Consider the following 23,125-nt stretch of genomic DNA (forward strand, 5'->3'; position numbering starts at 1 on the left):
GTGTGTGGAACCCTGCTTCTTTGCGTAGCAAATGGTTTTAAATCCTGTGCATGCACAGTGGCTCAAAGACCTGATATGCTTAAGTCTACTTATACTGTTTCTTCATGGGTTCTTTCTCAAATTAAGCTTGCATGATAGCAACCACATGATAAAAATTCTATGTTTTAGGTTGAGTGGAAGAAGGCTTTTGCTTTCTCACTGGAGTTCTTGTTCATGGTTCTAAATAATTTCATGTCCTCTAACCACTTGTTTAAGCTACACCAGCTTCTAAACGTTAATATTCATCACAGAAATGAGAGCTGCTTGGGCTGAATCTTACTACATTTCCCACTGTATAAGTCTGTAGTTCAAATTTCCCTTATTGAAAGGGACCTGAGAATAAGGCCGCCTTCTCTGTGAGCTGGTGGGGGGTGGAGGAACCCATGATTGAAATCATACATTGGTAATTTGGAGGCATTGTAATACTGTTGTCATAGTAACAGTGGACTGGAGTGTGAGACAACAGGGCTTTTGTCAAAAGTGACTACAGAAAATGGTTTGGGACACTCTACCATGGCATATACAACTGCAGTCCTCCCTGGTGGACTTTGGCAGAAGGACAGGAGGGAAGTTGATCAGTTCCTGAGTATGTGAAGGATACCTCTTCAGTATGTGATGTCTATGTGCAGGCAGGTCCGTTAATGTAGTGCAGTCTACAGGAGTCACTGTTATGGGAAAAGCTGCCAAAATGAGATGGGGTTGTTTGCTGTAAAGGCTCCAGGGAATCCTTTCTGCTGGCATTTTGCATCTGTGCGCATGTAGCTGTGATAGATGCTTTATGAAGAAAATCTGTGAGCAGTGTCAGTCACCCACATGTGCTTGACAAAGGTCTCGGAGTGCCAGGAGCCTTGAAACAGGTGGATCATTGACGCAAGGTTGAAGCGCCCTACCACATTTTTGTGAAAGGACCAAATGTTGAGCTGGATTAATCCTGAGGTTAAATCCTCTTCAGAAACAAAACCAACAGTAAACTTGGTAGCAGAGAGGATGATGCTTTGTACAAATCGGGTGAAAGAGAGCCTTACTTCAGGTGAGGAAGACTTGTCTGCAGGGTTATGCCAATAAAATGATGACTTGTTTTCATATCTGGAACTAGTGGTGCTGAAGGCTTGTACGACATGTCATGTTACTGTGTTGCTTACACTCCTTAAGGTTATTGTTTATATTACGGTATTCGTATTGCTGAAAGTTGATTTGAAATTCAACTTCGTGGAAATGGGTTGAGAAGGATTGCCTTGTCTGGGGTTTCATACACTGTGTATATTCTGGAAGCCCTCTGTCTTTGTTTGAACTGTATTGACAGTTAATATGTTACAACCTATCTGTGGGTTTTAGAGTTTTCTTTCCTAAAAATCATGTATCAAGAAAACTAGTCTTTTTGCCTTGTTTGGCTGCTTGGCACAGGAGAATCTGTGGAGGACAAGAGAAGTCATTATTTTATGACGTTTCTTTACAAGTGTTGATTAAATCAGAATCGGTTATTTGCAGCAAAGGAGGTGGTATGATAACATGGGAAACACTATTGGAAAACTTGCTGTAGGGTATTTATAGGAAGTAAGGTCTTCAAAGTACTGATGTTAACTATTAGCAAGTTGAGAGGGAGGGGAAGAGGAAGTTGCATATTACCTGGAACACATACTGCTCTTGCAGATGCTGAAACTGCTTTCAGGTGCCCTATACCAGTTTACAGTGGCTTTCTAAATACCTTGCAGAAATACTTAATCTTATGGGACTATGCTTCTGATTACTGTGGTAACATCTGCTTTTAGCTTCTCAGAGGACCCATGTGGTCTTAATGCAGTTCACATGTGGTTTAAAAACAATGTCTAGATATATGTGTAGCTGTTAAGGCATAAATGAGTGGGGCCAATTCTAGCAGAGTTCTCGGATGTTTTCTTAGTCTAATGGAAAACATTGAAGTATTACTGTAGGATATAAAGGTCTTGCTTGTAAAAATGTGCAGGCAATTAATTATGTTATATAGCAAACAAAGGAAGGTGTCTCTCTTTAATGATTTGGTCTTTCCGCAATGTAAAACCAAGTGTACAAAATCAACTACGGGTGACCTGAAACCTACTGAAAATACTGAGCGCTTGCCTCTTGTTCTGTGTGGTCTTCACTTCAGTCTTTTATGCAGCTAGGACTCACGATGAACATAGACTCCTGTACTCCAGTAATTCATTGTTTTTCCATGTTTGTTTATACAAATGCACTGTGCTTCTTAGACAAAGCTATTCCTTTCTGGGAAAGGCTTAAGTGTCTGATGTGAATCCTGCTGTTCATGCTGCTGTGTGTAGTCTTCATGTTTTGCTGATGTCTTGTCCAAGCAAGCAGTACTGAGTAATGTCTTGGTTAGGCACTGTGCTCTTGACCTAGCTATGGTATTGGATACTGAACTTACATGACAGGGGAGCCAAGAGGTTGAACTGGCTGCAACGATTTGTTTCTATTTTCTTATTTGGGGTGGTACAAGGATGGCGCAGGACACAGGTGTGACCCAGGAGAGGAGCCCGCTCAGACTGATATAACGTGCATCCTTCCCTAGCGTGAGACCCACAATAGCGATGGTATCTTACCTGACAGACTGGGATCTTTGCAGTGTAGAATATTTGCTTGTCAAGGACCTAATGCTAAATAGGATAAGACTTGCACTGCTCTGTATCAACAGGGCATGGTGGTGAGCAGTTCTGGGACTGGAGAACAAATGGACAGAGTCCTTTAAGAACAGAAAGCAATGTGACTGTTTTACATAATAATGTGGTCTAAGATAGCGGCTGGGGAAGGTTTCCAAGACTGATATGTGTGGTACGGCTAGCTAGTCAGTCCTTAGCAGAGTTCTGTATCTGCTTGAACTTAATGTATTCTTAGCATCCTGATGTTTACTTCAGAAATAGAATTTTCAAGTATACTCATGTCTTCTGGCCAACCTGTAGCTTTAGCCACAATTTCATGGGCTGATCAGTTTGATATCCCTAAGATTTCACATACTACTTGTATTTCTCAAATATGTGGTAACTATGCTGTGGACTAATGATGAGTTTACAAAATTGGCACAAGATTCAAGTTTTATGCAAAATATGCAGAAGTTATTTGGCATGTTGGAGCTTCTTTAGTCTTAAGAGTTTCAGCTCTTAATCGCATTAAAATGTTACTGTGTGTGTTCCATAGGGTATGTGACTAAGATAGCATCCCCAGGTTGTGTACTGTTGAAAGTTGATAGGCACTGAAGTTTTCCTCTGGAAAAGCCTGGAAAAGGCTGTGCTCTTGCATTGTTACAATTGTTTTGTTTGGTGTTTTGGGTTTTTTTTTTTGTTTTTTTTTTCTTTTTTTTCTCTTTGCTGCCTTGTGCTCATCTCGCTGAATGGTGGGTTGAGAGCTGCTGCTAGGGTTTGAATCTCTTCAATGCATGTTTCTTCTGGTGCTAAAAAGAGAAACTGGTTTTGACGGTGCATGCACCCTTTCTGTTTCAGAAAAATGGTAAATCCAGGACAGGTTCTAAGAAACGTTTAAGACTCCTCAGTTTATGTTGCTTCCTGAGTGTTAGATTTTAGTACACTGGCCAATACTGCATTCCAATAGCTACATAGCTAATTCCACATGCAATCTATCACCTGACTTCACCAGGATTTTTTTCCCCAAACTTCACCTGGAAGAAATGGTTAGCATATGCAGGAGGAGATCGGAATTGGTCTTTGGTTTCTTGTTATTCTTCTCTTAATTATCCTCAATTCTTTTTCCTCTTAGGGTGCTACTTGTTGACCTGATTTGCCTCGGTCGCTGCTTTTGCTTTTCAAGGACACTGGAAGCAGGGCTCTTAATCTGTCAAGTGGCATATCAGGATTACAGCTGACATTTATTTGAATAAAACTTGAAGTAGAAAGGTGAATTCGTTCAGAGAAAAGTGAAATTGCGACCAAGCAATGAAGACTTGTCCTTAAAGCAGCTTTCAGCTTGGAATATAGATGAAAACACAAATTGCTTGGACAGTAGGGCAGCAGTTAAGATTTCTAGCTGTTCAATAAATAGTATACTAAAACAAATGCTTAGAAACTAAGTAGCTGCAGAATTGTTGCTTGCAAGGAAAAGGGGCCTGATTTAGTTGTGGCGTAGTGACGCCTCAACCTGTACCATCTACAAATGGGCTAAATTTTTTTTTTTAAAGCTCTTTTGGTTAAAGGGTCTTCTATTCCGTTTTGCACACTAACAACATATGTGTTCCAGATGACTACTTGAACACACTTAAGAGTGATTCTTAAGCCCCTGAGTGAAATGGGCACAAACTGAAACATGGGAGGTTCCTTCTGAACATCAGGAAACACTTTTTTTACTGTGAGGATGACCAGCACAGGTTGCCCAGAGAGGTTGTGGAGTCTGCTTCCTTGGAGATTTTGAAAAGCCATCTGGACACAGTCCTGGGCAACTGGCTGTAGGTGGCCCTGCTTCAGCAGGAAGGTTGTTCCAGATGATCTACAGAGGTCCATTCAACCTCAACTATTCTGTGATTCAGTGTGATTCTACGAAAAAGGAGTTCATATGCATGGCTGCAAATAAGTGGGATTAAATAAATGCTTAGTGTACTGTCTTTTATTGCTTGTTAGCTCAAAGATTATTTTTTGTTGTAACTTAAGTGAAGCTTCTAGACTTCTTACATTTTTGCAGGTTCATTGTGGAAGCCCCAAAGCTTCCTTTACACTACACTGCTTTTGGTGCGGATTGTGTGCTTATGGGGAGCGGTCTGGAATAATGGAGCCATCTCTTGCATGATGCAAAAAACCCCCAACAAATGAAAAACTGCAGTAACACTAAGGTTTTGAGGTTGCTCTCTAGAAGACTGCATTTTGTATAACTTGCGTATACTTTTGTTTTCTCACTGGTAGCTGAAATGGAAAATTTTAACTTGAAAAGTATTCCATCCAAAAAGGAAACAGGAATATTTACTTCATTAAGAGCAGGCAAGATCAAGGCTTTGGATAGCTGTTCGTGTAGGCTGAGCAATCTACCAACTCTGGCTCTTTCTCTGAGGGCAGAAGGATATTATCAGCCTGCTGTGCTGCCTACAGCTTCTGGAATTTTCTGCTTGTTCTCTCTCCCTGTGTGTATTTAATCACTGGTAGGTAGAACTGGCATACCAGGGAGCGATTTTTGTAGTGGTTCCTACATACAGAAAACTAATCATAGTTAAGATGCACCTACTTATGGGAAAACAGTTGCAGGCAGTCACTGAAGGAGGAGGGAAGGGAGCCTTTTAAAAAGGTATCTTCTTGCCCTGCTGGAAGAGCTGTGACTGTTGCAATGATGCTTGTGTTTTTGGCTGTGGTTGTCTGGTTCAGGTCCTTTTCCCCTGTCTTACTTTGATTAGATAAATCTGATCTCTGCAACATCTAGTGCAAACTTAATTCTAGAATACATTGAAGTATTTTGTAGTGCATTGGGAAGTGAGGTTTATGTTATGTATATATAGACATATATATGTATGTGTATATACATATATATGTATATATAGACCAGGAGTCAGGCTATCTTGCTAAGAGGTTGAAACTTCGGTGATCAAATTCTAAAAGTACTTCTGGGGCAAACAATGAAAAGGCTGAGACAAAAGAGTCTTTCTGAAAAATTAGAGCTTTCATGAAAATAGGATAAAGTCCTTTTAAATTGATGCTTCATGATATTCTTTTCGTCTAGATCCTTCTTCTCCCCTCAAAACAAACAAACAAAAAAGCTGGTACTGGGAGACCTTGTTCATGCTGCTGCTTTGATTTCTTACTGCTGCCTTGAAGCCTGTTTCTATGAATTGTTCACCTGAGCTGAAGGAAAGCCTGACCTCTAAGCATTGTTTCCATTTCATGTTTTACTGGGCCTCTGCTCAATTTGATAGTTGCATCCTGTTGCTGTAGGAACTGGTACAGTTTCTGCAGCGTATGGATGCATGAGGACCTGCCTTTCAAAGAGCAGATCTGTGTCAAGAAAGTGAGATGTTTGATATGGCTATCCTCTGTCCCTGATGAACCAAATAGTCATTTCAGCTGTAAAGCAGGCAGTGCCTCTGCTAGGAGCCATATTCCAAGCTGTCTCCATGTCTAGTCTCCTAGCATATATTGATGCCCCCAGCAGTTGCTACTATTGCTTATCTAATGACAAGGTCATAGAAATGTGCAAGCAGGTGCTATGCTTTTATCTAGATTATGTCACATTTGGCCAAAGTACCATTTCTTTACTAGAGGCAGCTTTCTTTAGCTTAGAAACAACCGTTTAAGACCATATGTGCGTATACATTTTAAAACTCTCTGTCTCCAGGAGCTGGCCTGGAGGATTACAATCACAGGAATGTTTGGAGTGGAAGGGACCTTTAAAGATCATGTAGTCCAACTCCCCTGCCATGGGCAGGGATAGCTTTCACTAGATCAGGTTGCTCAAAGCCCTGTGCAACATGACCTTGAACACTTGCAATGATGGGGCATCCACAACTTCTCTGGGCAACCTGTTCCAGCCTTACAGAAGTTCAGGTAGATGACATCTGTAGCTTTTCCTTTGTTGACTGATGCAATCACTCCAGTGTAGAAGGCTACCAAATTGGTCAGGCATGAGTTGCCCTTGGTGTCTCTAATCAGCTCCCTGTCTTCCATGTGTTTTGACATGTCTTCCAGAAGGATCTCTTCCATGATCTTACTGGGCATGGAGGTGAGGCTGACTGGTTGATAGTTCCCAGGGTCTTCCTTTTTACCCTTTTAAAAAATGGGCATGATACTTCCCTTTTTCTAGTCACTGGGGATTTGCCTGACTGCCATGACTTTCTGAATATTATTGAGAATGGCTTGGCAACTACATCAGCCAATTCCCTCAGGACCCTGGGATACATCTTACTGGGTCCCATGGACTTATGTATGTTCAGGTTCCTCAGGTGGTCTTGAACGTGATCTTCACTTACAATGGGAGGGACTTCATTCCACAGTCCCTGCCTTAGGTTCAGTGGCTTGAGAGATGTGGGAAGAGAGATTACCATTGAAAACTGAGGCAAAAAAAAAAAATTCTTGAGTACCTCAGCTTTCTCCATATCAGTTGTCACTAGTTCTCATGTCTTATTTATCAAGGGGGGTATGTTTTCTTTAATCTTCCTTTTCTAGCCAGTGTTCCTGTAGAAGCCCTTTTTATTATTGGCATCCCATGCCAAATTCACTCCAACTGTGCCTTAGCTTTCCTGATCTCATCCCTACACATCCAGGCAGCATACCTGTATTCTTCCTAGGATACATGTCCCTGGTTCCACTGCCTGTGCATTTCCTTCTTACACTTTAGTTTGACCAGGAGGTCCTTAGTCAGCTGTGTTTGTCTCCTGCCTTCCTTGCCTGATTTCTTACACATGGGAATCGAGAGCTCTTGCACTCTAAGAAAAATGTCCTTAAAGAGCTGCCAGCTCTGTTCAGCTCCTTTGTCCCAGAGGGCAGTTTTCCAGGGGGTCCCATCCATTAATTCCTTAAACACCTGAAAGTTTGCTCTCCTTAAAATCCAGAGTCCTGACTCTATTCTTCACCTGGCCCATATCCCTCAAGATTGTGAATTCCACCAGGGCATGACCACTGCAGCTCAGGCTGCCACCAATCTTGACATCCCTAATTAGTTCATCTGTGTTGGTAGGCAACAGGTCTAGTAATGCCTCTCCTCTGGTTGTGCTGTCTATCACCTGGATTAAGAAATTATCCTTGATGCACTCCAGGAGTCTCCTGCACTGCTTACAGCTTGCTGTGCTGCTTTTCCAGCAGATGTCGGGGTGGTTGAAGTCCTCTAGTAGGATCAGAGCCTGCGAGCGTGATGCCTCCTGTAGCTGAAGTAAGAACTTTTCATCAATGAACTCCCCTTGGTCGGGCGGCCTGTAGTAAACAAAGGTTTCCTTTGTTGACTTGGCCCCTAATTTTTACCCATAAGCTCGCAACTTGTTATTGCTGTTTTTCAAAGCCAGCTCTGTGGAGTCAATCAATTTCTTTTTTTTTTTTTATTACATAGAGGACAACTGCCTGCTCCTCCTTCGTTGCCTGCCCTTCTGAACAGTTTCTAGCCATTGATTGCAGTACACCAGTTGTGTGATCCTTCCCACCATGTTTCAGTGATAGTGAACATTTAGATCGTAGCTTTCTAGCTGGACAGTGGCTTCCAACTTCTCTTGTTTGCTACCCATGCTGTGTGCATTGGTATAGAGGCACTTCAGCTGGGTCATCGACTGTGTCACCTTTTTAGAGGAACATGCCCTAATTCCTTTGAGGCATTTCACAGGTGTTTCCCTCTTGGTTCCTAATATATCCACAGTCCCTGGCTTTTCTCTGTTGCTCAAAACTCCATCACTTTTCCCCGCTACTTGTCTGCTGCTTTCTCCTGCTGTCAAAACTCTCATTTCTGTCTATGCTGTTGGAGAGCACTGTTCTAATTCCCTTTACAACTTTTTGTTTCAGCATAGCAGGGCCTAGTGTTGCTTTTGTAAGCTTCTGTTCATCTACTTCATACTACCACAGTCAGCATATTTGTTCCTTGCTCTGTCTGTCCCCAACAAAGAACAAAACCAACACGCTGGTTCATTGAGAATAAAACTGTTATCTGGGGTAATGGGAAACTGGGATGACCTGAACAAGGGAAGTAGGGAAGGCAAAATGATGGGAAGTGCTTGGAGCCAACATTGACCCATCAGGACTTTGGCTGGTAATGTTAGATATACTCTTAACTGGAACAGCAAAATAATCCTTTTCAACTCCTGTCACTGGCACTTGTCCCTGTACTGTCCTTTCTTGGGCCAGCCAGAGCATGTCATGTTATTGCATGATGAACTGGATGGGGCAAGTGATCACCCTTCTAATCTGCCTTGTTGCCTGACCAAACATTTGCAGCCACCCAAAGCAAGGGTGGGCTGCATAGGGCTGGGTATGGTGATTCTGCCAGCCTGGTCTAGGTGGAACTGTCCTCTGATAGTGATGTTTTGCAGGGGGGCAGCTTTACAATTTTTTGCAGTCCTTCAATGATTATTTTTTTTTTTTAATTGGGAAGGGAGATAAAGGCTGCATGGTCTCCTGTGCTCTGGCTTGAAGTGTTGTCCCTTCTCATCCTACTAGAGATATTCCTTATTCCCCTGGAGCTTGGTGTTTGGACCCTCCCTTCTCTCCTTCCAGCTAAGCACTGTTCTGCATGGCCCCTTTGTCCCAGGGGTGTTGAGACTAGGTGGACGCTACCTCATCTTAGTGAGATCCTTAGCTTTTGCCTCAGAAAAAGCAGCTCTCAGCCTGGAAGAGTCCACTCCAGTCTGCCATCTGAGCAATAAAACCCTACAAAGCAGACATGGTAATGTAAGTCTTTGAAGTCTTCAGCAGTTAACTGTTTGTAGACACCTTTGTTGCTGGAGATCCAGTCTTCTGCAACTTTTCCTTACTTGTCCTACCTGCACCCATGGGGACTTCTACTGTATTTCTCCCTGAATTCCCATAGGGATTTAATTGCTCACCCTGCCTTTATTTTTCCTTTTTGCTGCTTCTTCATGGTCTGTCCTGTTTGTCTCTCTCTTCTACCAAATGCATTCATGTCCTTCTGTCCCTGAACTGCCACCTGGTTATCATCTCTTCCTACCAATAAACCATCTGTAGTGCTCCCAGATATCTCTGGTTATTGCCTCTACCCTACCTTGACTCTGAACTAAATCCTTTGGTGTGCTTAGCCTCTCTGCTCCATAATCCGCTCTTCATTCAGCTTTGATGGCCTTCACTATAGAGGGGCAGTCAAGAGCATAGGACCTGCTCCTCTCCTTTTTTCCAACTCCTCTTAGCTGAGCTGACAGTGGTGTTTGAGGCTGTGGATGTCGTCAGGTTAAATAGTGATACGCAAACCTTTAGAGCTGTGTGCAGCCTCTGTAGTGATACTGCCTCTCATGTTTTCACCTTGTAATTCCGATGGCTGATGAATATAGCCCTTTTCTTAATCATGCAGCCAAGACTGGGATTGCTCACAGAGGTGGAAGTTAATCAGTGATACAGTTGTGGGTAATGTTATTAGCTGTATCTCATACGTTCAACTTTATGAAGCTAAGACTAGGGTGCTACAACTCTTGTTATATGGGGTCATTTAGCGAAAAGGCTTATGTATCTGGTAACTTGCCAAAATGGAATTATTAGATCTGAATCACAGAAGTGTAATTTCTAGGCAAGAAATGGTTGGTCTTGTAACATGAGAAAAGCTTCAAAACCTCAGTGGTTTGATTTATGTGTAGAAGTAGTTCGGGGCAAAGATGCATTTAGCATTGGCTGAAAAAAATTAATAGTTTGGATTCCAGTGTGTTGTCTAGATGTTTTCAGAATGTGGAGGTAAATAAGCACGTTGTTTCTTGTCAAGTATAACTTGGAAACATGTCCTGCATGGGACTAGTACTGAGGTGTGTGTGTGTTCCTGGCACCTATGGTTAGTGAGAGACTGACCAGCTTTAAAGGTATCCTTCAGAGAGACGGAAGATGGTGCATATGTTGTGAGTCAAAAGGGCTTTTTCTTAGGCTGTTCTCTGTACCTTGATACTTTGGGAGTAAGTAGATAAAGCTACAGTAATATGGTTTGGAAAGGGCCTTTGGAGATCATCTCCAGAAGGTGAAGTTGAACAGGGGGAAAAAAGGATATATACTAAAGCTAGGGTAGGTGGAAGGGACCGTGAGCACGAGGAAGTGGGACACAGTGATAAAAGAACTGATGGGGAGAGAGGAGGCAATGGTAGAGCTGTGATGAACTGAAGACTCTGGGAATGTAATTAAAAGCAGTAGTCAGCTTTAAGGACAGATACTTCTGGAAGGTCTGCCTGTTGTTTTTGCATTTTTTTCACTCAACAGTCAAAGGTTCGGATGTGTCCTTTTTTTTATTTTACTTGCGTGTATCCGATTCGAAACCAAATGTGAACTTTTCCATCCGCATTCCTGTAAGTATACTCAGGAAGCTTGTGGATGTTGGGTATAGACAAACTGTAACAGAAATATTCTGATCTTTGATTGTGCCTAATACTGGAACAACCAAATTGATTTTTATTCCCATTCTATTCCCATTGTATTTCTGTCTTTCAATCAAAAATGTTTTACTTTGGTGCACTTTTAACTGAGGCAGTATGAAGGAGGAAGGGCTAAGTACTTGGATGATGATTTGCATGGAGACAACCTCCCCCCCCCCCCCCCCCCTTTTTTTTTTTTTAATTCTAATAAAACTTACTTCTCCCTTGTTGCTGTATAGCTACCAGGGAACTTTTTGCCATACCTTATTGATGAAAATGTGAAGGTTGAAATTGCCAAAAGTAAAAATGTTTGTTCTTGGTGGGCTTATAATTTGACAGCCAAATTGAGGTAGTGTTGGTTAGCTTCACAGTTCAAAATACCTGTGCCAGGAGGCTGTGGGCCAAGTGTTTAATGTTAGGATTCATGCTGCTGTAGCAAGTTGGCAGTAATTTCAAATGATTAGTGCAATACTGTAACTTTTTTTTTTTACTTGATGGGAAGAATGGGGTCTTTCTTATCTCTAGTACTGATCAGGTATAATAGCAGTGTAATTAAATAAAGCATTTCAGGTGGTATGTGAAGATCAGAAACTTATGTATTGTAGCAGTTGCAGTGTGAATAAAAATATAATTCCATAGCAGTCCATATTTGTTCTATAGTTAAGCTTACAGGAATTTGATGTCCATATACAATATGAAGATTCAATTAAAAGAGTTTCTTTGCACTATACAATATGATCTGGAGGAAAGGCAAGGATAGCCAGGTAATGGTATTGCTAGATTAAGGGCTCTGCCTGCAGTACAGAAAAATGATACACCCCAGTGTCCCCACTGTCCAGAGGAAATAAACCAGTATATCAAAATATGCTAATTAACAAGGTTCCAGGAATGAATTTGTGTGCACACCATCTTTACACTTGCCTGTTAACAGCAGTCTCTTGATAGAAACTATTGCTACATTTCCTTTTCAGGCTACTCGGAAACCATCCTCTAAAACTGGTGTGCGGCGTTTGAAATCCAAAATAGTTACAGTTGGCTAGAATGGCTTGTTCTGTTGTGTTTCATTATAAAGGGAATGTTTTTCTCAAACATGAGAACGATCTTGACATTTTTACACATCCTTGGTGCATTGAAAAGGAAATTTAGAGACACACACTGTGTCTAGATCTCGAATACCCTGTGGTTAGAAGAGACTTTGTGTTGGGCTAAAGCGTTAAAGGTTTTGAACAAGCAGGAGAACATTCAATTAGCAGCTACCTGCGGTTTGCTGAGTATAAAAGTACAGCTGCCTTACACTGATAGGCTAAACATCAAATGCTGGATTTCTTTTGTTAATTCATGTTGATGACAACATTGCTCACTTGGATATCTTTTTGTGAGATTACGTACTAGAAAAGTATGAAGAGGATAGAATCAAATAGTCAATAGAGGAAATGTAAGAATAAGATTGTCTTTGACCTGAATGTGCTTCCTTTATTAATCTGCATTCTAATACAGTCCTTATTTATATGATTGGTTTATTCTCCCAAGATGCCACTGCATTTATTTCACAGGGTCAGTCTGTCTATAGGACTGAATAAGGGAGCTGTCTGCAGCACCATACCCTTGGCTGTTGGAGAGGCTGGAAGGGTTATGACGAGTGGGATGAGTGATTGCAGAGACAAGAAGGATAAGTCTCATGGTTACAGCAATTGAGTTCTGACAGGTTCTTCTTCTGAACCTAGTTTGGCCATTTCAAGTGCATGTTCCACATGCAGTCACTAATTCAAGGTTTTTGCAGGCAACCAGCTTAAGCACCATTAGTCAATTTTAATGTATTTCCCTAGGTTTTTAAAAAACTAAAAACCTGACATAGAAATTGTATGTTGTAAGCCATGCCAAAACCCTTCATGGTTCGTTACCATTACTGAACAGGTTAGATACACTGCATAATTCTTTGTCGTTTTAGCCAGGAGAGGAGCTGAAAGCAGCACTGTGTTGTCATCTTCTGTGCGTGGCAGCGGAAGTAGCAGGGGAGCTCTCTTGCTTGGTTTGCACAGGACTGAAGAATTAAAGACACTTGAAAATCTGTGCTTCTGTCTTTAGCATTAGGCTCAGGCAGTTGCAGACCCCTTTGACATCTCTACATCTGTTACCTCTCATTTTTCAAAGTCACCTTCTTGTGCCCTAACCTGTCTCAGCTTTGCTTTGCATGCTAGTCCAAACCTCCAAGCTCTGGTCAGATCCCAGTCATTCCTCTCTCCTGGTCTTTCTTCCTGGACTTTTTATCTAAGCTATTATTTCTTCCTCTGCCGCATCTTCTTGTTCAGTTCTCTCCCCTAGCTCTTTGTCCCAGGCTTTTTGCCACATGAATCCTTCTCTGCCTTCTCGTCCACTCTGTGCTGTTTCATCATTTTGTACTGCCTGCTCTCTCTTGATAGACACTTAGTTGCTGGTTCCCTCTTTTAGGGTCCCGCTCTTACCCTGATGCCTTTTGGGACAAATGGCTTCCTTCTCCTCCAGAATATAGATTCACTAGCAGGGTCCAAGAGAAGAGAGAGAGGACATACTGAATGTGTCTCTCCATACTTACTTTCTGTACTGCCTACTGTGTTTAAAAAATCTGCAAAAGGTCTTGTTCACCACCTCCTGCTGGAGTGTGCTCGACTGGCTTGTGAGGCTGGCTCAGTGTCAAACCTGTCTGTGAGTAAGATCTCTAAGGGGGTGGTAGCATGTATGGCACAGATGGCATCTTCAGAAATGTAGGTGCCAGATCTTAACAAGCTTCTGTGAGCACGTGCTGGCTGAATTATTTTTTTCCCATTTTGGTGTCTTCATCTTGACATGGCGGGGAAAAAACCACCACCAAACAAAAAACCTCCTAGGAAAAGCCCAATCTGCCTACTTGAATCTTCTTTCAAAAACACGAGACAATTGCACTTTCTTGGCAAAGCATAAAATAAGTCAATTTACTTCATTAAAGCACCAAACTTTCAGCAAAAATTCAGCTTAGGGCAAGCATGTAGCATAGCATCCTGTAAGCTGAAATATATGAAATTGGGCAATGTTAAAAGCATTTAAAGTCAGAATCGTGTTAGAAAAGAGGTGTGAATGAAAACAATACTACCAGTTAAAATTTTAATTTAGAAAAAAGTTTATTTATGAAAAGCCTTTTGCTGATTAAAGTGATATATGTAATATAATATTGGTAATTACTTTTGTTCTGGATTGGGTTATGTGTTTTCCTGGAGAATCCTGTCTATGAAGTGGTTTTGCACCCTTAGTTACAAAAAACGTTTGCAAGTATTTCTTTGTTTTGACTCCTTCAGTCCAGCTGTGTCTCAACAGACATGGTTACATGAGCAGTCATAAATGTCTGCTGGTTTTTATTATTTGTTTCCTTGACATTGAGTCTCTGCATCTCTGTACACTGTCCTGTTGTTCACACTTGTGCAAAGTAAGTGTGTAACTCTTGCTCTGAATTTGTAATACGTTGTGCTTATTTTGCACAACATTTGGGGAAATGGAGAATTGGGACCCTTCCTTTTTGTCAGACCTCTAGTGTTGCTGTGGGCTTTGTTTTCCAATTCTGTAGAAAATGCCTTGATCTTGAGAGGGGGTGGTCTGAATTACATTGTTATTATGTTGTTTCTGATCAAAAGAGTTTACAGGTGAAAGCATTTTCCTTTTTTTCCTGAGCTTTTCTAGATGGTATTTTACTGTATCAATGCCTTCCTAGCCATATAGTTGCATATTGCATTCTGACTATTCTTATGTAGTTGAATTTTTATGCGTTAATGGGTTTAGTAGGAAAAAGAAATACCAGTGAGAATAATAGCCTCTGAACATCCAGACTGCAGGGTACCAGGTTACACATCTTACCCTATTTGTTACACTTCTTGAAGGCAAGCCGGTATGCTGTGGTTAAGATTTTGTGCGCAAGTGACGAGCCACTGAAAGGCTGGAGTATTACTGATTTACAGAGGCGGGGTGACTTGGGATATTCGGCAGGAAAAGGAACAGGAGTGGTACAAGCAGCAGTAGTGGTAGTAAAGGCAGGAGCAGGTTCCACAGTTAGCAGATTTCCCAGTGTGAGTCAGTGAGTGCACAGCTTCCCAGCTAGCTGTCAGGAGGAACCCGAAACTGAGTGTTGCAAGAGATTCAGGGTTCACGTTTATCATGTGAAGTCATGTGATCTTACTATATCTTAACTTGCCAACTTAGCCTTACTCCGGAGAAGATCCTTTGCTGCAGTGCTTAACAAAAAAAAAAAAGGGGGGGGTGGTGGTGTTGGAAAAAAACAGAAAGAAAAATAAAGAAAACTGAGCAATGTGTGTTTATGCCTACATCATGCCGAGGAAACACTTAACAGTAAATAATCTGTGTATCCCTGAGGTAAGATACTGTTTCTGCTTTCCCTGCACAGTGCTGCTGCAGCACGGAGCTGATCCAAACATTCGGAACACCGATGGGAAATCTGCGCTGGATCTGGCAGACCCTTCAGCAAAAGCTGTACTCACGGGTAAGATGTATACATCTCTCAGTAGCGTTACCTGTAGGTCATTTTGTGTGTGTAAGTTCAGCATCTTAATAGCCTTCTGCCTTTTTGGATTTTCTGTTGTGTAAGAGCATTTTAAAACTGTCTTTTACCAGATTTCATATTGATGTAACTGTTGTTGATCTGCTGTGCTGCTATAGGTTTGCTTATTCTACTTATGTTAATGCTGTAATTTTCTGTTATAACATCATTCATTATTCACTGTGTGTGTGTTGTGTGGGGTTTTTTTCTTTTTAATTGCTACCCAATATACAGATTGAATAGGAGCCCCCATCCCCTGCAAAAAAAAAAAGTAAAAAATCAGGTCAATTGTTTTAAGACCTTCACTGTTGAGCAAGCAAGGACATTTGTATAACTATAAAAGTACCTGTGGTCTGAAAGACAACCTGCTACCAATTGCAGAGATCAATAGTTACGTTATATTTTGCTGCAGATTCATATGCTACCCTTTCCTTCCTCTTCCTCGTTAGTCATTTTAGGTAGAACTGTTTCTCACCCACCATTTTTTTTTCCTTTTTTAGGGGCTATTAGCTGCCAAACAATATATTTCATGAAAATATTTGACAGATACAACTTTGTTTTTACACAGCTTTGGTTTTTTTTATAAATTAACTGTTGTAGCAGACCAGTAAGAATTAAAAGTATAATATAGTAGCTTGTCAAATCTGTATCAAGAAATACATGGTCCTCTGCTGATTTTGACATCTAGGAAATAATGTTTAGAACAAAGTAATCTTGGATTTTAAAATATATACAATTAGATTTATAGAAAAGGATTCAGCAGCTGAACTTCATTTGAAGAAATAGCTATTTTTCTTCTTTTGCCTTTATTTCCCCTATTCTCTCTCTCTCTTTTTATTGACAGCTTAATTTATAGGTTATGTGCTATGCAACACCCGTATTCTTTCTTCAGATTATGTTCAGAGCACACCAGCTCCCTTCACTTCATCAGGAACATTTCCTCATCTTCTTTTTCCAGTGCGCTGACTGCTATACATAATTATCTACAGCTCTGCAGTGATTTGAGAGTGCCTTTGGAACAATGCACTTTAAATACATATGATTTAGTTTAATTACTCCGTGTCAAATTTCAACATGTTCCTACAGTGTTAACACTAATGTTAGCTGTGCTAAGCAGGTTAATCTGATTTTTGGCTGTTAATGGGTATAGTTGTACAGATGTTGAAGATGGAAAGGGCACCAGGAAGTCAAAGTACCTCAAAGGTGTTAAGGGATATTCAGCATTTAGTTGTGGGGTACTTGGTATATATGCGGTTTGGGGGTTCCAGGCTCCAAGCTGTTCTTCAGGCTATGCTCAAAGGTCAACTTCAGAGGATAGTAGAAGATTTAGGAAAGTCTGTGATGGTGACTTCACATCTGCTCCACTGAGTTCTCTGGGCACTAGATCACCACCTTGTGCTTTAGGCAATGGAGAGGGCAATGTGTCATAGCAAAGAAGTGGAGATGGATTAGAAGGAGTCCTCTGAGAATGTCCTGTTGGGTGCAGCAAGCGCCCTGTGTCCCTGGCCTCGCCCCTAATGCCTCACACATGAGCATCCAGTGACTGCAAGCTTCTGCAACCAATGGATGTTACCAGGTTGTGCGTATAAAAACACACACAGAGCCAATTCCGCTGCTATTTAAGTGTTTTATTGTTCCTAAAAAGAGGTAATTTTTGTATGTGTTTATACTTCCTAGCAAGAAAATTAGCTTTTGGTTTTACCAGCTTTGTCCTCAAGGTGGCTCTTGGCTACACTGGGCTCTCTCTATGCTGTGCACCGGAGCTCCAAGCTGTGTAAACAGGGTTTGATTCAGGCTTTAGCTGCTGTATGATTCACAGTAACTGAAAAAGCTGACACTGGATGCCATTTAAATGGATGCTTTCTATTAAGAGCTTAATTTCTCTGGATGCTGCCCTGCTTTCTAGTATCACTGTTAGGCTTCTGCTTTCTCATGAGTTTTCCGTATGCTGTTACTTTCAGGTCTTGCTTCTTCCCTCTGGAAGAAGGGGGCTTAAGGGATTTCTTAGCATCTATCTGGCTTGCGATAATCTTTAGCTACAGCAATGCTTTACAATTAGGTGCATCAGGACTTAAAGATATTACTGGATTAAGGATGAATAGGATGTATTAACTTAATTTTCAGTATTTAATGTTGAATGATGGGATTTTAGAAACGCTCATATTTAGAGCTTTTAAAAGTGGAGTGATTCTGGAAGCACAATCTGTAATGGTTACTGTATTTGCATCTTTAAGCGGCATGCATGTCAAGGCTGTTCTTATGATGTTATTTTGGGTTCCTTTTTCTATCAGTGTCTAGGACCATAATAGATGTTTCCACATTGCTGCTGTCTTGATTGTTGGAGAACAAGCTTCCTCTTACTACTTTTTTGACCAAGTATTTGCATAAGTTCATGCTTTGATGTTAATCGCTTTGTGAATGAATTGTGATTATAGTCTCTCTTTGACCTCCAACTTAGCAAAAGTGAACAGAAAACTTGTTGGTAATTGATTAAATCTTTTCAATTTGACAAAGAATTCTGTATGTGTTTTAAAAGGGACATTCCTGCTGTGTAAAAAGGATTTCTGGTGTTCTGGCAGCAAATGTTGAATCCACAATGATTTGTTCTTTTGTCTCCTAGTCTAGAATAATATATAGTGCCTTTTTCTCCTGAATTACAGAAAGGATATATAATGTAGTAGTTTCTGGGATGACTTCCAGCCATTTTCATGCAACGTTCTCTTAAAAGGGGTGTTTTATAAAGGATACATAATGCAAATGAAAGGCTAATATTTTGATGGAAATGGACTTCAAAAATTTCTTTGTAGATTAAAGTGAATTTTATAGAAATTAAACACTCAGTTCCAGCTTCTTTAAAAAAAAAAAAGAGAGAAAAAAGGTTATATAATTCGGGAATCTGCTTTTTACTACTTAAACAGGAAAGCAGTCTTTTTTTTTCCCCCTTCTGCAGGATAAACAGCATTTGTGCAATCCAAGCACTTCATGATTGAGAGGGTGAATATTTTTTGTTTCTTCTTCCTTAGCATCCTTTACTGTTCCTGAATCGGGTTGTCGGAAAAGGATTGTAATCATCTTTTTCTCTAGGCTGAAGTGGTAGTACAGACTCCAAAAACATACCACATCTAAAAAACACAGCTGTTACACACATGAGATTAATATCCTAGTTTATTTTAGTTTAATTGCCTTTGGGGTGTGTGGTTTCTGAGATGGGGCTCATCTTTGTTGATGTACATAGCACTGTGGGACTCCCATCCAGAACAGGGCCTTTGGGAGCTTTTGCACTGCAAGTCATATTAGTCTTCATTATTCTCTTACCCTGCTTATTGCCTCTTTAAACATTAATATCCCTTTATATCTTTCCTGTACAGTATATGAAGAGCCAACAACGTTGTTAATGATTTATGTGAATGAGTTATTTTGGTGTTTCACACAGGTGACAGACACTTTTTTGCCACTTCCCCATATTATCTGCTATTTGGAAATGCTTTCTCTATGTGAATGGTTGTTTGTTGTACTTGCGTGGTTTCTAAAGCTGTTACTAGGAGCTGAAGGCACTTTGGTTGGATAATATGTTCTTGACTGTTCCATGCTACTGTTTTGCAAGGTTGGTTTTGATTGGTTTCAAGGATTACTCCCTTGAAACAGGTCAAAATGAAAAAAGTTTGGAAACTGCTGCATCTCCAGATTAAAGGAAGATTTCTTGGGTACGATATAATGTCTTGTTTGTTAATAGAATCAATTTTCAAAGTTAAACAAGACTCTGATCTTCCTACTTACTATGGAAAAAATGTCTTTTACGAACAAAGTGCTTAGGTCCTATTGAGCATTTTTCACTTCTGTTTTTTGGATGTGAGGGACAGCTTGATGAGTGGAAGTACAGCTGGGCTAAGGCTACCAGAAGTGTTAATGAGGATTCATGTTTTCATCTATTTGTCATGTCAACTTTTTAATTTAAGTGGGGAGTATAGTCCATTTATTGAAATATACTTGCACAATTTTTTTAAACTGAACTGCCATCTATGCATAATTTGCCTGCAAGGAAGGGAAAAATCTGGTATTTCACTACAAAAAGTTTACTGAACTTTAGAAAATGGAAAATGGATCCTAGGTACAACTCATCCACTTTAAAATTAGCAGGAAGAGAAGAAACTATTTTAGTTTGGGTTAGTTTTATTTTTACTGTGGCACCTTTACAGCTTGACCATCTCAAATCCCAAATTCTTTCCTTCTGGGTTGGTGATGTTTCCTTTCAGGTACTCTTAGGATTTTGAAGGCATTCTGGATAGACACTAGCACTTCCTTTTGGGGGGTGCCAACCACCTGCCCCCTTCCTTTTATTGATCTAATTCTTTCATAGTGTACTCTGAAATCAGATCATTTGGACAAGGTGTAACTTCTGTCTTTAAGAAACGGTATAATAAATTAGTGCAAAAGGAGAAGCTTTTTAACGGTAAGGAGGGCAGGTGCTGCTAGAATGGTTTGGGCCATCCGTTTATCTGGGTCATCGTCCTTTCTGATGGTGACACTGGGGTCTGCTGCCTTAGAGAAAAGCACAAGAAACCCAGCAGTTGAGGAATATCCTTGCCCTGCAGAAACTTTCACCTTATTTCATATAGTCTGTTGGCATACATCTTGAAGCAAGAGGTCTGAAGGGCCTTTTCCAGTACTTTAATGTATGTTTTTGTGGTTGTTATTTGTTTAGCATTCAGGTAGGTCTACTCTCCTCATTTTTACCAAGGCCTTCTCAGGAGGAAACAAGCTGTCTGCTCTAGTTCACTGGTATGGGTGTCATGTGATGCTTTTACGTTTGGAGTCCGTGGTGATACTTTACATCTACTCTCTGGAAAATTATGAGGAATATCCGCTTTCCTTCAGGAATGCTGGGGCATTGCTCATCCAGTCTTTGGAAAGATGTGGGCAAAATGTACTTGTGGCACAGACCTAATGTAAAGTCTACCATTTGGGTGTCCCTCACCTAGGAGCTCTAACTATATGGATATGTAAATCTTGTCTCCTGTTTTTAGAGACTATTGTAATAGGGACTATCTTGTTATATTTGTAAATATATAATTTTTAAAAATCTCATTCAGTGTGTGGTCTAGTTCCCACTTTGGTCTTTGAAGGAAATGCATTGGTTACTTGGGAGGCTAGGAGGGAAATGCCTTCCTTTCTCAGTTCTGGCATGGTTACATTCCAGTTTCATTTCACATTTCCTGGTTTTCACATTGAGAGGAAAGAGGAAGAAACAGTCTTCTCTTGTTCTAGATGCCATGCCATACTTTGTGTGCACTTCTATTATGTTTCCTCCTCAAGAGCAGTCCTTGTTCTTGAGACTGTCTACGTACAAAGTTGCACTTCAGTGAAAATGAAGTTTCACTTCGGTGTCACTACCAATATTGCTGATTCTTTTTCCACTTTCCAGCACTGCATTATACTTTCAAGATAGCATATCTCGATTTGAGCACTGTGCTCTGTTATAACATCCAGTTGACTTCTGTAGAGATGATTTAATAGCTTTCATGGCATTTTTTTATTCCAGGTTTTATTCGGGCTAAGTTTGGTTTTTATTGCCTCTGTGATTGCAGAAGAGCTAAATGTTTTATGGAAGCCTCTAAAGGAATTCTGATTTCTTAAGTTTGTGACTTAGATTCCAGTATAATTCCAGATGATTTATATTGTGCATGCAGTGTTTATTGTTTTAATTTGTCAGTACTCCTTTGGTCTACCCATTTTATTGCCCATTCCCTCAGTTTGGCTTAGGTCTCTCTAATTTCTTCAGTTTTCTCTGGTAACTAAATAATTGTTTCCACCAATGTGGTAGATTATTTAACACAAGTTCCAGTGTGTTTTATCATAAAGGAAGCAAGTTACTCCTGCTTTTAAGTGCCTGATCCTTGAAAGTACTTTGATTCTGATTCCATGACTACATAATTTCTTTAATCTCTTGAGGAAGAACTTGTGCAAGGATTTATATGAGCTGGTATCTATGTTCTGCTGCTTAAATTTTCTGTTTCCATGCCTTAATGTGCTTGGATTTCTTCCTTAGTGTAACTTTAGCTCTGGATGTTCTTGTTTCATAGGGCTTATTTTTAGGATAATGAGAGCTTCTCTTGTCTTTTCCCCTGCTCCCTACTTTAGAGATGAGCACTATCATCCTCATCTTTTGTTTGAACTTAGTTGTGTGTCTTTAAATGGCTTCTTTGGAATGTGGCTGGCTAGATCAGACAACTTTTCCTTCTTGTTTGTATCCTCTATTTAGGCAAGGAGTTAAAAGTCTGTAGTCTGTTATGTAGGTGGTCAAATAAGAAGGGGCACTGTGGGATTCAGGATTGGTGGTTTTATGAAAAGCATGGTTTTGATTTACACTATCCTTTTTGCCAGGTTTTTCACTCTCTCATCTTTCCTTTTTGCCATGGTACCCATTTAGGCATATTTAGTAAGAGCTCTTTGAATGGAGTCAAACTGTTAACTTGTCAAAGGAACAAATTATCCTTTCAAAGCTTTCACAAAGCACTTAAGTGCAATCTTTCAGTTCTCTGATTCTCAGCTCTGCTGTTGTATAGAGTTTTGGATGCTTTGAAAGCTTTCAGAAACCTGATGTACACAAATTTATTTAGCCTATACTACCCACTGAAATTTAACAACATCAAACTCAAAAGAAGCTTTGCTTCCTAAGATTTGTTGTTATTCAAATGGACAGAATAACAAATAAGATCTCTAAACCTTGTAAGTAAAGAGCCCAAAATGTATTTTCCATGCCCTAGGGAAGATAATTGCAGAAATGTGTAAGACACAGAAGCATCTGTTTCCATAGTGCATCAGAGCACTCATCTTCTGTTTGTTTCTTTGCCTTGAGCACTGACCAATCTTATACTTTACTGAAATTTTTTCTTCTGCTCTAAATGTTGATTAGATAATTTTGTTCAAGTTTAGGATTTGGGGTTTGGGTGGTTTTGTGGTTTTTTTGGTTTTGTTTTTTTTTGGGGGGGGGTGGTTTGGGTTTTTTTTTTGTTTTTTGGTTTTTTTGGGTTTTTTTGCATAGCCTATGTTGTACATTTCTGGTTATTAATAGCAACTTCTGCCAGTCCTGAGACCAAATACTATTTTGATCTCTACTACATTTTTACTTTGATCTTTACTACATTGTGTTGTCCACAGATAACTATTCTGGAATGTTGTACGAAAACGGCCTTTTCACACTGTATACTGCATGCACTAGTAAGCCAGGGTGCAGTGGTAAGAAATGAGTGGATGGAGAACATTATATGATGTAACTTTTCATTTGTTTGGTTCTGTTTGTAAGTAGGATAGCCATGCTGCAGTTGTAACTATTTTAATGTAGTTTTTGTGTATTATCTTTGATTCTAATCTGTAATCTTGTCTGTAATCTAGTCTAAGCAAGCATGGCACTTTATTGAGGAAAAAAAAAATTTAACTAGCTGGATAATTCCTGCAAACAAAAGCTCCCATTGCTTTTCTCTCTTGTACTGTAACTTCAAGAACAGTCTTTCATACTTGGAATGTGTTCTTCGGCA

At 40.2% G+C, this 23,125-nt stretch overlaps 1 protein-coding gene across 2 annotated transcripts in view; it reads left to right on the plus strand.

Annotated features, from left to right (window-relative positions):
• The window catches only part of TNKS (tankyrase), a 144,550-nt gene that overhangs the window by 18,878 nt on the left and 102,547 nt on the right, over nucleotides 1-23,125 (plus strand). For both annotated transcript variants that reach the window (XM_075500536.1, XM_075500537.1), the window contains exon 3: nucleotides 15,438-15,533. In XM_075500536.1, the coding sequence (XP_075356651.1) occupies nucleotides 15,438-15,533 (96 nt within the window). The remainder of the gene's footprint in view (nucleotides 1-15,437; nucleotides 15,534-23,125) is intronic.

The sequence above is a fragment of the Mycteria americana genome, chromosome 4 (assembly GCF_035582795.1).
Source record: "Mycteria americana isolate JAX WOST 10 ecotype Jacksonville Zoo and Gardens chromosome 4, USCA_MyAme_1.0, whole genome shotgun sequence".
Lineage (NCBI taxonomy): Eukaryota > Metazoa > Chordata > Aves > Ciconiiformes > Ciconiidae > Mycteria > Mycteria americana.